The 17,055-nt window shown below is 45.0% G+C and overlaps 1 protein-coding gene across 1 annotated transcript; it reads right to left on the bottom strand.

Annotated features, from left to right (window-relative positions):
- Positions 1-588: 588 nt before the first annotated feature.
- Positions 589-16,580, bottom strand: cnstb (consortin, connexin sorting protein b). Its single transcript, XM_061746973.1, has 11 exons — positions 16,508-16,580; positions 15,184-15,453; positions 14,840-14,934; positions 12,336-12,366; positions 7,528-7,614; positions 6,889-7,000; positions 6,459-6,480; positions 6,316-6,379; positions 5,128-5,393; positions 3,217-3,346; positions 589-1,211 (listed from the first exon to the last, which is right to left on the bottom strand). Exons 1-11 carry the CDS (start codon positions 16,578-16,580, stop codon positions 1,018-1,020), a joined length of 1,344 nt encoding a protein of 447 aa, XP_061602957.1. The 3' UTR covers positions 589-1,017.
- Between the last annotated feature and the right edge of the window lie 475 nt (positions 16,581-17,055).

Consider the following 17,055-nt stretch of genomic DNA (forward strand, 5'->3'; position numbering starts at 1 on the left):
ACCTGTATTAATGACACCTGTTTTAACTGGTTATCAGTATTAAAGACACCTGTCCACAACCTCAAACAGTCCCACTCCAAACTCCACTAAGACCAAGACCAAAGAGCTGTCAAAGGACGTGAGAAACATCACAGCTCTAGAGGAGATCTGCACGGAGTAATGGACCAAAATACCAGCAACAGTGTGTGAAAACCTAATGAAGACTTACAGAAAACGTTGGACCTCTGTCATTGCCAACAAAGGGTATATAACAAAGTATTGAGATGAACTTTTGTTATTGACCAAATACTTAGCCTAGAGAGAACTTCTGTTGTAATAGATCCTTGAATTGAATACTTATTTTCCACTATAATTTGTAAATACATTCTTTAAAAATCCTACAATGTGATTTTCTGGATTTCTTTTTTCATTTTGACTCTCACAGTTCAGATATACAGTACCTGTGATGAAAATTACAGGCTTCTCTCATCTTTTTAAGTGGGAGAACCTGCACAACTGGTGTCTGACTAAATATTTTTTTTGCCCCACTGTGTATATATATATATATATATATACATACATACAGATATACGTGTTTATATCCGTAAAGTATGAATAGTCCCCTTTGAAGTTTACATGACATGAAAACTCATTGGCTAGAAATAGATGTTTACCGACGGTAAGATGAAGCTACAAATAAACCATTGTTATATTATAATTATATATTTTTATGACACCTTTGCAGAAGGAGTCTCTGAAACTGACAAATAAACATATCCACAGCTACAAAGTTAAAATCTTAGGGAGAATAAAAGGTCAGATCTGTTTTCATCCCAGCCGGGAGTCGTCGTGGCAACAGTGAACAGTTTCTCTCTGCAGCGCGTCGACGTCATCCCGCTCTTCCTCCGTGATGGAGGTCCACTCGCTGCTCCGAGCGACCAGTCCGAGACCCGGCCTCCTACCCGCCCTAGAGGTGTGGGGGGGGGGGGTGGGGGAGCCAGGGCCCCAGGCTGCCCAAGAGGCGCCCGGCACGGCGTCCTAGGTGCGGCGGGGCAGCCAGAAGAGGCGCCGCACGCTGCTGGCGTAGAAGTCCACGTTGCTGGAGAAGTCGGAGCAGATGTTGGAGTAGGTGTCCACCAGGGTGCAGTAGAGCGCCGTGCCGCCGATGCTGATCACCACAGTGACCAGACACAGCAGCAGCAGGACCAGGCAGGAGTCCCCGGCCACCTCGTCTGACGGGGACACGGACAGGTGAGTTGAGTTGAGTTGAGTTATACTTTAATGGCCACTAGGGAAATTTGTTTTAGGTCTCAAATACATGCATAGTGTATAAAAACACATACAATCAAGGGCGAAACTTTAGTTTCAGAGGTGGGGGGGACACAAGTAGGAACGGCAAATTTGTGCGTGTAGCTGTAGCGTGGATGTGCAGTGTGGCTTTGTAAGACTACGTGTGTGTGAATGCGAACAAATCAAACAAACTCTTGAGGGACCAAATCATGATCTACATATCGAACACATTTGGCTTCCTGTTCAGTGCCTTCTATGTCCTGTGTTCCATCGATCATAATGGAGTACTGGAGGAGAGGCAGGTTATGAATTGTGCCAATGATATCCCTAATTATGCTGTTTGCCAATAGATTCATTCTGGATTTTGGATGACGTGAAGTAATGTTTTCTTGTTGATAGCCATTTTGCTAGGCCAGGGTCATCGTCACCTCTTAATTTCAATAACTGACAGAGGTTTCCCTCATCAGCTTCATGGCCCCTTAAAGCAGCTCCCTGGCGAGCTAAGAACTGTACAGAGTCCACAATTTTTATAAGCCACCGTCTTGCTTCCTGCTGCTGGGCAGCTTTGACTGAAGATAACTGCTACTGGTTTCGTTTGGTGGCAGTGGGTAGTGACAGCAACTCTGTGTGCACTGCTTTGGGCGTGTTCAGTAAATTTTTGAGTTGCCTTTTTCCAGTTGTGGAAACCGTTTTGGGAAATGCTGGATCTGCATTCTTGGCCAGGCTTGATTTTTCATTTTCAAAAGCTTGGGCACAGAAAAAACAAAGGATTCCATTGACTCCTTGTTTATAATGGAGCAAAGGAAATTCACAGTACCACTTCTCTTGAAATCTTAAGGTTTTGTTGCTGAGATGCTGTTCTACAATCACTTTTGGGTTAACATGCCGTGCCGTCAGTAGCCTTCGCACAGGGTGTCTTGATGATTTGCAATTACAGGCTGAGCCTACCGTAAAAAGTGGGGGGGACAAAAACACGATTTTGAAAAGTGGGGGGGGCATGTCCCCCCTGTCCCCAGTGGAAATTGCGCCCTTGCATACAATCAACACATACAGACAGCAACAGATATCAGACTCAATACCACAATAAAATTAGTGAGAAACCAAGCAGCAGTGAACGACATTGCACATACCCTAGGCAAAAATTGCATCTATCCCGGAACCTCATTTAATTATTGGTACAGTATGAAAAAAGCAAAAACAAAGAATAAAAACAAGCTATTTCCTCATTACCAGCATAGTAGTAATGATATAAAAACAAAGACTGACTACTACTGGATCAGTCAGCAGCTTAGTTACAGCAGATCAGATCTGCTCCTGTCCCCTACCTATCCCAGTGGGGACACTGCCCTCTAAAGGGAGGACAGGTAGTTTATTTAATAAGGAAACGGAGGTGGGGAGAAAAGAGAGCTTGTAACGATTACTCTTCCATTTACTGGCTCTGAACCGTTTCCTGGAAGGCAGGAGCTCGTACTCAGAATGTAAGATATGGGAGGGGTCTGGAAGGATGCTACTGGCCAGAACTACTACCCTCTCCTCATAGATAGTCTGAAGATGTGGATAGCTGCTGTGCCCAGTTATCTTCATTGCCACTTTGATTAAGCTGTTGATTTTGTTCTCAATCTGAACAGGAAGTGCGCCATACCATGCTGCCATACTGTACCTAATTAGACTGCCAAGTACAGCATTATAGAATGTCATCATGATTGTGGAGCTTACTCCAAACAGTCTCAGCCTGCAAAGAAAGTGCAGTCTCTGTGCTAGTTTGCTGCATAAGTAATCAACATGTGTGTTCCATTTCATTCTATTCATTCAGATCTATTTTGACTCCCAAGTACTTATAAGAGTTTACCTGCTCGATGGTACACCCCCCAATAGTTACTACCATACTACTACCCTACTTGCCCGTGGCAACCAGGAGCAGCACGGAGGTGCTCGTCGGGACCGTACCTGGCTCGGCGCCGTCCTCCGGCTCGCTGAAGCGGACCCTCCGTCTGGAGCTCTGCTGGGCGGGGCTGTTGCTGGGGGGCAGGCCATCCAGGGACGCTCGCCGCCTCTTCAGGATGGACACCAGCCCGTCCTGAGAGGAGCAGGGACACGGATGAGAGGCGGGGACGGAGGACCAACCCCCACCCAGACTGTTGGGTGGAGGAGCGTCTCTGCAGTCTGGATTTAGAGCTTTAACTGAGTCTCCGCCTACACCCCCCACCGTGTCATAACACAACGCCCCAGTGCATCATGGGATATCAGTCACCATCATCTGCTGCTCTTCCAACTTCTGCAGCAGCAGAACTGATCGATAAACGTCCTCCACACCCGCTGGTGGTGATCTGTCCATCATCCCGGTGTATTAACACTGCTTTATGTAGTGTACATTAATATGCATTGTCCCGTCTAAATAAACTTTGAAACTTAAACTTATCATTTATCCATCCATCCAACCATCCATCATCCATCCATTCATTCATACTTTCATCCATCCATCCATCATCATTCATTCATCCATTATTTTCCATCCATTCATCCATCCATCCATTCATACTTCCATCCATCATCATCCAACCATCCATCCATCCATTCCTTATCCATCCATCCATCCATCCATCCATCATCATTCATTCATTCATTATTTCTCCATCCATACATCATCCATCCATCTGTCCATCATCATCCATCCATCCAACCATCTATCCATCCATCTGTCCATCCATCCATCCGTCATGCATCTGTCCATCCATCTGTCCATCCATCCATCCATCATCATCCATCATCATCCATCCATCCAACCATCTATCCATCCATCTGTCCATCCACTGATCATCTATCAACCCATCCATCCATCCAGCCTTCATCAATTGATCCATTTATTCTTCCATTATCCATCCATCATTTATCCATCCATCCATCATCCATCCATCATCTAAATTGCCTCCTATTCTTAGTGGCAGGCCTCAGCTGAACCTATCCCGCGGTCTTCAGGAGTGAAACCCCGTACGTGTCCCCGGTCCCCCCCGAGGCTTCCCCTCAGAAAGAAGTGGTAGAATCTTCTCCTCAGAAACTGGTTGTATAAGCAGTAAAGTTAAGGTGCTGTCTGTTGCTCAGCGTTCTTTTGTCCTCACGGCTTGGACTTTCTCACGATTCAACAAGGAGCGACCTGACAAAATACATGACCTTTCCAGGGGGAGGGGGCATGTTGTTGGTTTATTTATCTCTGTAATCAACAACCAGCAGATGTGCTGGAGACCCATTTACTCAGGTTATACTTCTGTATCAACACCTCCCACAAGCAACAACGGGTGAAAGATTCAGCCAAAACACACTCTTCCTTCATATCAGGCAGCATTTCTTTCTTTTTCCTTGAGTTTAGGGCAGCTTAGTTACTATTGGAACTACATTCAGTTGTGTATTTCCTAAAGAGGAGATAATGCATGAGAAGTTTAAAACCAAAATGAAATAACATGCACGGCATAACAAAGCGAGAGATCCTCCCAGTCCGATCCCCACAGGATCATGTGATCTGAGCTCCTCACAGAACCTCGCCCTCTCAGCTCAGAGTCTCTGCCAAGACAGGGAGAGTGCAGCGAGCCGCCGGCTCCAGAACCGAGCATATTTGTCTGGGTGGAGCTCATGTGAGAGGCAGCGCCAGAGAACATGGGCGGAGGGGGACCATGATCTCAGAGCAGAGAGAAACAAACTGGATTCTCTTCCTGCAGCTGGACGATGGAGCGTACAGCGGAGGGAGGGAGGGAGGGAGGGAGGGAGGGAGGGAGGGAGGGAGGGAGGAAGCAAGCAAGCAAGCAAGCAAGCAAGCAAGCAAGCAAGCAAGCAAGCAAGCAAGCAAGCAAGCAGTGTGGTTCTCACCCCGTCCTTGTGGGACAGCTTGGCCAGGTCCTGGTCTGAGGCCTGAGGGACCCCCGTCGGCCACTCCAGCCTCACCTCCTCCTCCGGTGTCTCCTCACACTGCTCCTGCTCCTGCTCCTGCTCCTGCTCCTGCTCCTCCTCCTCCTCCTCCTCTTCCTCCCCTCCATCCTCCTCCTCCGGGCAGCTCGTTCGGGAGGGAAGCTCACATTCTGGGCTCATCATTTGTGTTTCCTCCTTACGGCAGGGAGCACTGTCCAGCTCCTCGGCTGGAACAGGGAGGAAGAAAGTTGTTTATCCATCCATCCAACCACCTATCCATGCATCCATCCATCCCTCCATTATCCATACATCCATGTGTCCATCCATCCATCCATCCATCCATCCATCCCTCCATTATCCATACATCCATGTGTCCATCCATCCATCCATCCATCCATCCATCCATCCATCCATCCATCCATCCATCCATCCATCCATCCATCTGTCAATCCATCCATCCATCCATCCATCCAAAGAACTTTAATACAACTCCAGGAGAATATCAAATAAAAACAGGAGGGATGGAATCCCCTTCTCAATTAGCATTTATAAAAACAATCCCAGCACAAGTCTAGATATGCAAATGAGTCTGCAGTTGGAGAGTTGCAGATGTTAGCGAGGTGTTGCAGCTGGAAACATCGTCCTAACAACAGCCGTCAGTTGAGACCATGAGAGGACCTTCAATAAAGTCTGTGGCAGTCCTGTTTGTGTAAAACATTTGGAGACAGTGCAACATGGGAAAACTGTAAAAGGGAATGGATGGATGGAAGGAGGGAGGGAGGAATGGATGGAGGGAGGGAGGGAGGGAGGAATGGATGGAGGGAGGGATGGATGGATGGATGGATGGATGGATGGATGGATGGATGGATGGATGGATGGATGGATAAACAAACAATGGATGAATACATTGTTGGATGGTGGATGGATGGGTAGATGAATGGTAGAACGATGGATGGATGGATGGATGGATGGACGGTGGATAGATGGATGGATGGGTGGTGGATGGATGGGTGGTGGATGGATGGGCAGGTTAATCTAGTTACTGAAATGTGGTCCTACTTTTCCTCCTCCTCCTCGTCTGCCCCACCCCCCCTCCTCCCTCCCACCTGACGAGCCTCATCCTAACCACCAGGTCCTCCACACATTTACCGTGTTTACCGTCGGCGGGAGACGAAGGCCGACCCAGACTCTCTCTCAGGGCCGCTCTCAGCTCCTGTCAGGGAGGAAAACAGCCCACCGTTATCTCACCCAGGTCTGAGGACGATCAGAGACCCAGCTGGTACCAGTCTCACCTGCTCCTCGCCGCCGGGGGGCCTGGGCCACGACGACGGGGGGTGTGGGGGGGGACCCGGCACAGGAGAGAGAGAGGCACAGGAGAGAGAGAGGCAGAGTTAACCTTACAGGATGGTTCAAACACTTGAGCAGAACATTTGCTTTTCAGGACAGAAGACGGCATCTGCTCATAAGGGGACACAGGTGGGCCCCGCCGCCTGGCCTTCAGACCTGCACACTCTCCTTCCATGTTTCAAGTGCTGCTGATGCAAAGACCAAGACTTGTTTTGGTCACCCATTTATGGTGAGAGCAGAGCAGATCCTGAAGGGTTTCTGTCCCGGATGAAGGTTTTGGTTGTGGTTGTGAGTTCAAACTCCACCTCAAGCACAGAAACATTCAGAATCTGTGTAATAATGAGAGAAATCCTGCAGTGTACTGATGTGGTTTACCTGTGGTGTGTCTTGCAGATGTAGCTCAACGTCTCCATGTGTTTCCGGCTGATGCCGTCTGAGTCAACAGGAAAACTGCCCTCGGCCTCCGTCTGGCTCCTGCACCGGCTCTCTGGTGGAGGATGAAGTCCACATGCACGTAAATCACATGCACTATCTTGTATCTCTATCAGTACAACACAGGACAGCTGAAGAGAGAAAACCAGAGCATGCAGCATGGATGGATGGATGGATGGATGGATGGATGGAGGGAGGTAGGAATGGATGGATGGAAGGAGGAATTGATGGATGGAGGGATAATGGCTGGATGGATGGATTGATGGATGATGGAGGGATGGATGGAGGGAGGGAGAGATGGATCATGGAGGGATGGATGATGGCTGGAGGGATGGATGGATGGATGGGTGGTGGATGGATGGTGGATGGATGGATGAAGGGATGGATGGAGGGAGGGATGGAGGGATGCTGGATGGATAAAGGATGGATGAAGGGATGCTGGATGGATGGAGGGATGCTGGATGGAGGATGGATGGATGGTGGATGGATAATGGATGGATGGATGATGGAGGATGGATGGATGGATGATGGATGGATGGAGTGATGGATGGGTGGAGGATGGAGCACCAGTGCATGCAGTACCCCAGCTCTCCTGCAGGGCGGCCAGGTTGGCCAGCAGCCTCTCATGGTAGAGTTTCTCCAGCTGGAGGAACTGAACGGCCCAGCGGTCTGAGAAGAGCAGCAGTTAAAGAGACTCCAGACGGTGCAGCACGTCCTGCACACGCAGCACAGGGAGAGTTTACGTACCAGAAACCACTGTGCTGGTTCTTTTATGATCCATAGTGTGACACTGTAAAAGTGAAATACTAGAAACTACCGTATATTCTCACATACTGATACTACTTTAGGGGGGAGGGGTCAGTAAATACTAATAATATAGCTGGTGGTGTCAAATCAGCGTGTTAATTGCAATGAATTCATTATTCATATTTTTATGCATATTTAGCGTGTTATGTTTTTTAATTGCTATTTTTTAATCTCTAATTTTACTTTTTCTGTTTGCGAGTTTGACCCTGCAAAGGATAAAGCGGGTATAGACAATGGATGGATGAATGGATGGATGGATGGATGGATGGATGGATGGATGCTTGCGAGTTGCCTTTATTTTGAAATCTGTGTTTGTGGTCAGTCCCACCTTGAAGTGGACACTGATGGCTGAGAGGCTGGTGAATGTTCTTCCGAGGGAATGTAAATGTTTAGGACTGCATCTGCTCAAGTCTGTTAAAAAAACTACTATATTACTTTTTAAAGCCACTTTTTGGTTGTTTTGTTGTTTTGTCTTTTGATCTGCCCCAATAATGTAATGGATTTAAAGGAAAACACCTCAAGTTGAGGGCTTTTCTCAGCAATTTTTAGGTGAGATTAAAAAACAGATTAATTAATTACAGATCTTAATTACTTAATCGTTCAATTTTTTTTTATCCCTTTACAGTACTAAATATAGTACAGTATGGGCCTGATTTACTAAAGGTTTGCGTGTGTAAAAACGTGTGCAAACTTGACAGCACCCGCAAACCAAAGTGCCAGCTGATCTACTAACAGCGTGCAAAGAGGACTGCGCCTCTCAAATGCGCAAAATAGCACACACTATTCATTTAGTACTTTTGCCCTGATGATTAATCAATATGGGGCGTACCCGCCAGAAATCGCTAAATACTGGGAGGGGAAAATGCAAATATCTCCATTTACCACCCACAATGAGATTTACCAAGCCTGAAAGTTTTTGCGGGGATTGTGATTGCGTCTGTATTTAATACGTTCGAAAGGAAGGTGCTAATCTCCACATGCAAAAGGAGAAATATTTTATTTGAATGTTAAATCGAGTATTATTCAGCAAAAGGTTGCCACAGGAGGCACATTCATTTTTTTTATTTGTGATAATAAATAAATCACGTGTTTTCATGGAGAAAAAAGTGTTTCTCATTGTGCGCCTATACTTGTTCTGCAGTCATACCCCGGTGTTGTGCCGTATTCAGCACCCCTGCCGTGAAAAGCACCCCCTCGTCTGACAAAAATGATATTCTCATTCCGTGTCACGTTCTGTTCAGTTTTGTGTTAATGATTCATGTTTAAATGCGCTCATGGATTCCACAATAGTCATACTTTCCCACAATCACAGTCACAGATAACAAAAATCGGGTAAATGGTTATTGATGTCATTAATTAATAGCCTGCTTACTGTGTTGTCATAATATTTGTAAATATATATAATATAAACTCCTAAGTATGTGTTTGTGTGAGTGTGTATATATAAATATATTGAAGTGTCAGTGTGTTGTTTTTTTTCTTGGTCTACTTATCATTGAATATACGAGGGGGTGCTTTTCACGGCAGGGGTGCTGAATACGGCACAACAATTTGCCTCTTCCACTAATATCTCTAACTCCAACTCGTCAAATTTCATTTTGCGCTCGCAAAAGACACGCAACACCTCATTTAAATACTGAGGTTTGCACCTGTTATCAATTGCGCACGCAATCTTAGTTGATCACCCGCAAAACACACAACAACAGCACGTGCAAACTTTTTCAGTGCACACGCAATTTAGTACTCTTTATTTAGGATCTTAGTAAATCGGGCCCTATGTGTTTTAAAAACACCTATTATTGATGCGTAAAATGTCTACTTTTATTTGTAAATCAAGTCTCCCAAGGCTCCTCAGGTACACGTGACATTTAGCAGCTGCTTTTGTCCAAAAGGACTTTTTTTTTTTTACTTTATTTAACAAGAACAATGACATACTCAGATGTAAACATAAGTACATCCAATTGAGAGAACAATCACACCTCCTATTAAATTGAGATTGTATAAAGGGAAAGGAAGAAAATAAATAAATGAATATAAAAATAAATAAAAAAAGAATGAGGATAAAATAAATAAACGAATGAATGAAAAATGAGTACTAATAATAATAATAATAACAATAATAAATACTGAAGTAAAATCTTATTGACAAGTACAAGGGGTTCAGGATAAGTTGACAGTTTTAATCAGAGTATACAACTCGATTGCAAGGGGAGTATTTATGTGTTTTAGACACTGTTGAAATAAGGAGATTTCATTTTTAAGAGCAGTCCATGGAGGGGGTGATTTAGCGTAGTGACACTTGTAAATATAGTATTTTTATAAGAATGATCAAATTATTCACAAAAAATTCATTTTTTTTATTCTTAAGAATTACACCAACTTGAATGTTTTGAAAAGACCAGGGGCCTGTACTACGAAGCAAGTTCAACATACCCAGGATATCTTTTCCTTATCCAGATTCACTAACCCGGACAATACAATCACGCTAAGCGGTCACACGACGGTGGTTATCAACTCGGTATATCAACCCAGGTTTCTCCAATCTGGATATGAGCGCGTGCACATAAAAGGGGTGGTGTTTTCAGCGCATGACCAATCGCAAGCATGGAGAAGACCGCTGTCAGAGCCGCTTATTTCAGTAGCGAAGAGCAAAGGATAAATTACACTGTTATTTAACTTAATATTTAGACTTGAAATTAAAAGTTCATGTCGTGTTCAAATTAAACGAGGTCTGACATTTCATCCTCTCTCAAATGACTCATACCTTGTTTCTACAGTATATTTACAGTTTGTACATAAAGGTTTATTTGCAAAAGTAGTTTTCTTAGAAAGACGGCGTGAGGGTATCTACAGCAAAGACAAACGTACTCGCATACCTTGTTTGTGTTGAATAAATGGAGAGGAGACATGGAGCGTGTCTATCACTTCAGCAGTATATTTAATTAACGTTCAACAACGGTTAACGTTCGAGACATCAGCTGTTTTAACAGTCGGGGCAAAACGTTACCATGACAACACCGGAGGGGGCGGGGACTCCCACTATAACAGAATCCCATAACATACCTCTCTGTCAGGAGAAAAGAAATGATAAAGTGTTGATACTTGGGTATGAAAGGAATTGCTTAGTTTCTTGACTAATTCAATTTTTGTTGAAAGTCAGCCCACTCTTTTTTTTTTCCTCTCACGATCCGCGCACCGAGCTCCACTGGATTCTCTTCGAAAGGGCATGCCATTTTCCAAGAGAGCTGATTGGTCAGTGGGCGGTGCTTTTACACCCGGCGATCTGTATCTCGAACATAACCTGCTCCGGAGCAGGTTAGCGGTTCAGCATAAGTTACCATGGCGATGTGTCCCGCTAAGAAGTGAACCACCGTCGTAGTCCTGAAAACCCAGGGTTAAACCTGAAGTTACCTCGCTAACCCCAAATCCCGCTTCGTAGTACAGGCCCCAGGAATCTATGTTGATGGAGCTGGATAATATTAAATCATGGAGAGACTATAGATCTTGAATGATCTCACATCCCAAAAACAGGTATCTATCGTTTCTACATTCATTTTGCAAATATAACAATTATCTACAACTAATTTGTCCAAAATGATTTACAACAGAAGAAAATGCTCCCACAGGAAATATAGTAGCTTGCAGCGTCAACAGCATGACTTCCTGTTTTATTTTGGAGGATCTGAGCTCTTGTTTGCCTGCCTTCCACTCGTTCTACAGCGTAGACAGTTACATCCTGGCTTTTTGTTTTTTCTTATCCTTTCATTTAGTTTGGTTTTATTTTGAAATCTAGTTTTCTTGGAATTTCGTCCCTGTAGCACTTTCAGTGTTGTTCAACCATTACGTTATTAACCGGTTGTCTTTTATTCGTTCTTGCATTTGGGTCTTTTTCACCTGGACATTCACTGTGAGAACAGAAACCAGACTGATTTTAGGAGTCTGGTGACTCGCTGTGGTGTTTTTTCTTACCCATAACTGTTAAATAAACGCCAGAGAAAACAACTTCACACAGCTTCATTCGTGTCAGTGTTGTCATCAATGTTTAGAAAAAAAGTCCAACTTTTCAACAATAACCCGTTTTGCACGTAGACTTTAAAAAGAAAACCTCAGATATCCGTTGTGTTATCTGAAGTATTTCCTAACACCAACCCCTCCCTTCCTTGTTTCAACGGCAGGTTTTATTATCCTCCTTTCTTATACATTATAAATTCTGTCCATCTGCTTCTTTTTTCTTTTCATCTCCTCAGTTATAAATATATAAGGATGCTTTTTAATTTTTTTTCTCCTTTGCAACAACACAGACTGACAGCCGTTGCCAGGACAATGGCTCCAGAGGAACCTGCGACTGCAAACCCTCAGGGCTTCGACCCGGAGTCGGAGGAACACCCAGCGCCTGAGGGGCAAGAGAGAAGCAGACGAAAGGGAGAATAGGAAGGAGATGTTTTTAATGCTGAAATATCTCACTTTCTTTCTAGAATAACTGAATAGAGCTTGCTTTGTGGTATATTTATTATCTGTGGAAGTGCGACTCAACCCGGCATAAACACAGACGCGTAAAGGTCAGCGTGCACTTTAAAGGATACAATCCCCTCTCTGACTGTAGGCCTCTGCAATCTGTGAAAGAAAAGGGCAAGAAAAGAAAGAAAGCGGTTAAAAAAGAAGTAACAACAAGCAGTGGCATTAAACATCAAACCTTTGTGCCTCATACGACGTCAGACGTCAGATAAAGCAGCTGCTTTTGCTGGAAATGGACCAAATCCTTCCCAAGACGTGGATCACATGGCTGCACCATGAACTAAGGAGACATGGGCTCACATGAATCTGCTTAACCTCCGGATCCACATGTTTCGCTGCCCCCCCTCCCCCACACCTACCACCTACTGCAGATTAGGAAAGGCTGAAAAACATACATTCATCTTCCAGGGACATTGTTCTCTGATTCCACGACACCGTTTATAGTTGGGTGTTTGGATTAAGGCAGCGTTTTGTTAATAAAGGATTAGAAACAATCACAAAAGTGCTTAGAATAACTCAGGATTTAGTGGCTGCTGCTGAGGCTTCAGTTCCTGGATCTCTGAAGAGAAATTATTATAAGAAGATATTGAGATGCAGCATAAAATCCCCATGTTTGTACCTGTGTAACAGGCTTGAGGAGATGGAGTTAGCCCCCCCCCCCTTTGCTCTGCCCCTCCTTCTTGATAAAGTGTGCATCTTTTGATTGGGTTAAAGTTTTGATCCGCCTCCTTCTCAGGTACGGTAGTGATGGAAATGGAGAAGCTCTGATGGGGATCAGTGATGTCACAGAAACGCGTCAGAGGCTTTGATTTTTCATAGTGAGAGGGAATTCATTTTAAGACAAACCAAGAATCAAGTGATTGCACCTACGACCAGATGTGGAGGTAAAAGTGGACCACTCCCCTCCTCCAGCCATGCAGCTCTGTCCCTGACGTGGTCTCTGATGACTCTGCTTCGCCTTTCCCTCCTCGGGTGTTTGTCCTGATTACCGCATTTGGCAGCGACGCAGAGTAAACTATGAGCTCCTTGGTAGCCGAGAGCTGTGAGAAACGACGCGCCGCATGCACGCCACCCAGCCGCTCGACCGCCTGCCTTTTCCACCGACCCTCTTCGACAAAGACCAGATATCCGGAAGCAAAGTATATTTACCACCTGCTCACTCACCTACATGCTCACCCTACAGTTTGGGGGGACAGATAATCGCAGTAGCCTAATCCTGATTTAGTTTTAGAGACCTGGAATGGTTGCTGTTTGTGTCTCTGCCTGATTCCGTTCCTGTTTGTTTGTTTTCTCTCTTCCAAAGGCTTGTGTGCCCGTTGTGTGTTTTACTGTGTTTCTCTCATTTCAGACACACAGCGGATGCCACCCCGATCCTGGGTCGGGCTCAAAAAGAAGCACACACACACACCGCAAAGACGACACCCAACGGCAACTAGCACGTGCGTTCTGCGCATGCGTGAGAGGTAATTCCCCTCCAAACCAGCAGGCAGCGGTAGTTTGTATTCACTCAAAAACAAGGGAAAACTGGAAGCTCTGGGAAGCCGTAAACAAAACAAATAGGCTTCATATTCACACCACATTTCCACACCACTCTCGCTACCACAATGCGTAAGAATAAAGAATTGGCACCGGCGTTGTCAGCCCTCGGCCTTCAGCTTGTGGAAGAAGAAAAGAGCTTTGCTTTCTTAGCTTTGCTTTCTAAGCTTTTTTTTTTTTTTTTTTTTTTACCTTGTCCGCACACATATTAATGATTGATACCATGACGGTAGAAACCAAAGGTATATATATGTGCATTATTACTATATTTAATATATATACATATATATACGCATACATATGCGTACACATACATAAATATATACATACAAACCCAGTGATTTTTTATTTTTTATTTTTTTTGGGGGGGGGGGGTGACGACATCCACTGCCAATCCAGGAAGCAGGAACACACGGAAACACACGTCAAGCACTGGAAATCTGCAACAAAAACCACAAACAAAGCACGAAACCGGCACGGAGCCGACTTTCTTAGCTTTGCTTTCTTAGCTTTGCTTTCGTCACTTCTGTTTCTTTGCTACCTGAACAGCCAATCACAGAGTGAGCTGTTTGACCAACGGCCGACGCCGATTCGACATGTCGAATCGGCTGAAAAGCTGCCGACTGGCGGCCGACCTGTGGCGACGTGCGGGACACACCGGGGAAACTAGGCCGACAGACGTGCACCGACGCTCATCGACGATAGTCGGCTTGGTGTGTCAGGGCCTTAAGGGTGATCGGGGGGGCAGTGGAGCAGGAGGGGGACCGAGGGTTGAAACCCTCGCACCCGCAACTACTGCATTTCCAGAGAATCTTTCAGACATTATAAAACAACATTTTAAAGTGCAGCAGCCCCTGAATCTGTTATATTTGCTTTGTTAATGGAGAAAACGAGGAATCTGTAGATGTGAGCTGACAAACGTACAGCAACACTCCCACACACGCAGCTTTCCTTCACGGCTTAAAAAAGACTCCTTGTGATCCCACTGGATTTGGGAGGAACACACACACACGCACAGACACAAACACACACACACCTGGTGCAGGGAGCGCGGCAGCAGAGTGCAGTCACTGTGTTCTCCGAGGGTCTGCAGGGAGGCCAGCAGCTCCGGACCGGGACCCTGAGGTTGGTCTGCGGAGACAAAGAAATCACAAACATGGATGAGATAAATCTTCTTTTTTTTTTTTTTTTTGAGAGTATTGAGGGATGAGATAAATCTGATCTCACAGGTGGTTAGACTTGTAGTCAAGACCACCAAGACCAGGACAAGACCAAGACTAGTTCAGCTCAAGACCGAGACCAAACCTAGTTATTTCATCAGTAATTTCACACAACAGAAAGGTGTTGAGGGTGTAGCCAAGACAGAGACAGTTATCTCACCTGTGCTGCTGTCAGCAGACGCCACTTCCTGTTCCTGAGCGACCCCAGCTTCAGGACGTCTGGGCGGACTGGTGCTCTTGTTACCCATCACCTCGACGGCTGCTGAGGTCTTCTCCCCCAAGGGCTGCTGGGAGACCCTCCGGTGGGCCGTGGCCGGGTCTGGTTTGATTTCCAGGTCCTCAGAGGGGAACCATCGGCTGCGTTGATCTCCAAGTTGCCCACCCGCCCCGCCCCCCCACCGAGCAGAGTGAGGCTTCAGCAGCTTCCGGTCTGACAGAACATGTGACTTAATCCTGCATCACGTCTCCTGGGTGGCCGAGAACAGAGAGGACACGCCCCCCAGTCCCGAGTCCAGCTCTGGTGGTTCCTGGTGGGTCCGGCCTCGTACCCGTGTCCCCTGTAACCCGTCAAACATTATTAATAGTATGAATACATAGGGTCATTTTATGTTCTGTTAATCCATTGGTTTTGTTTCAATTTTTCAAATAGATTATTGAATAAAACTTACGGGAGGTAGAGAAGTCTCAGAAATTCATGCATCAACTATGACACATCTGGTGTTACAGGGTCAAATCAATGACTAATCATATTAATGACCAGTTAATCCAATAATGCCACAGGTATCATATTTGGTACATCAAATCAAATAAATCAAATGGTTAAAAACTATTTTTAGAAACTGTTAAAGACCAAATGGGGGGTGTTTTTAATTTCAATATGTAATAAACACTTCTAAATAAAACTAAACAGGTTTTTCTGTGTATTATTTCATATATCAGGCATCAAGGGGAGTAAAGGAGGAATAATGAGGTTCTGGGGAGACGTGATGCTAATTTACAAAAACAATAGTTACAAGTTTCATAAACCTAATGGCAAAATCAATATTTACACGCTGTACATTTTTATTTACAAGGAACAGGGGGATTTAGTATTTGGTCTAATTTACTCTATAATAACTAACTGTAATCCAGATACACCAAAGTTATTATCGTCATTATTATTATTATTATTATTATTATTATTATTATTATTATTATTATTATTATTATTATTATTATTAATGTATTATCATCATTATTTCCAGCATTTGTTCCATTTTAACAGCTTAGGTTTTCCTTCGGTGCACATCTGGACTTCTGTACCCGCTCCACAGAAATGCCCTGGTTCAGAACGTACCGAACCAATCACAACAGCAAGCTTCGTTCCAAACAACCGAGACGGCTTCAGAGTTGCTAAAGACCCCTTGGATCGGCAGGTTTTTAATATGATGCTCTTCGGAGGCCTTCTGCTGCCGCTAGTCCAGATGTGGCTCCGCCTCCATCACAGGCTCCGTTCCTCTGGTTGGCCGAGCCGATGACATCCAGAGGCCTCTGTCCCTGTTGGTGCCATCCAGGCATGAGGACCGATCCGAGAGGAGAGGTTGAGTTGTTGTGCCACGGATCAACAGCTACATGTGATCATTAAAGGTTAAAAAAAAGAGAACCTGATTCCAGTCCTCTGTCGGTCACATGAAGCTGCAGATGTGCAACTTTCCGCCTCATGTAGCTTAAATCTTCAGGCCCACGCTCCGGGGCCTCGAAGGCTGTTTCATCCGGAGCATGTGAACGTCATCCTGCAACATGGGAGACGACATGGAGCCCGAGCTGCCGAGAGCAGAGGCCGGGGAATTACCCTGGGAATTCAGTACGTTCTGAACCAGGGCATTTCTGTGGAGCGGGTACAGAAGTCCAGATGTGGTACAGATGTCCAGATGTGCACCGAAGGAAACCTAAACTGTTAAAATGGAACAAAATCTTGACATAATGACAATAATACTTTTGATAATAATAATAATAATAATAATAATAATAATAATAATAATAATAATAATAA

This window comes from Cololabis saira, chromosome 18 (assembly GCF_033807715.1).
Source record: "Cololabis saira isolate AMF1-May2022 chromosome 18, fColSai1.1, whole genome shotgun sequence".
NCBI lineage: Eukaryota > Metazoa > Chordata > Actinopteri > Beloniformes > Belonidae > Cololabis > Cololabis saira.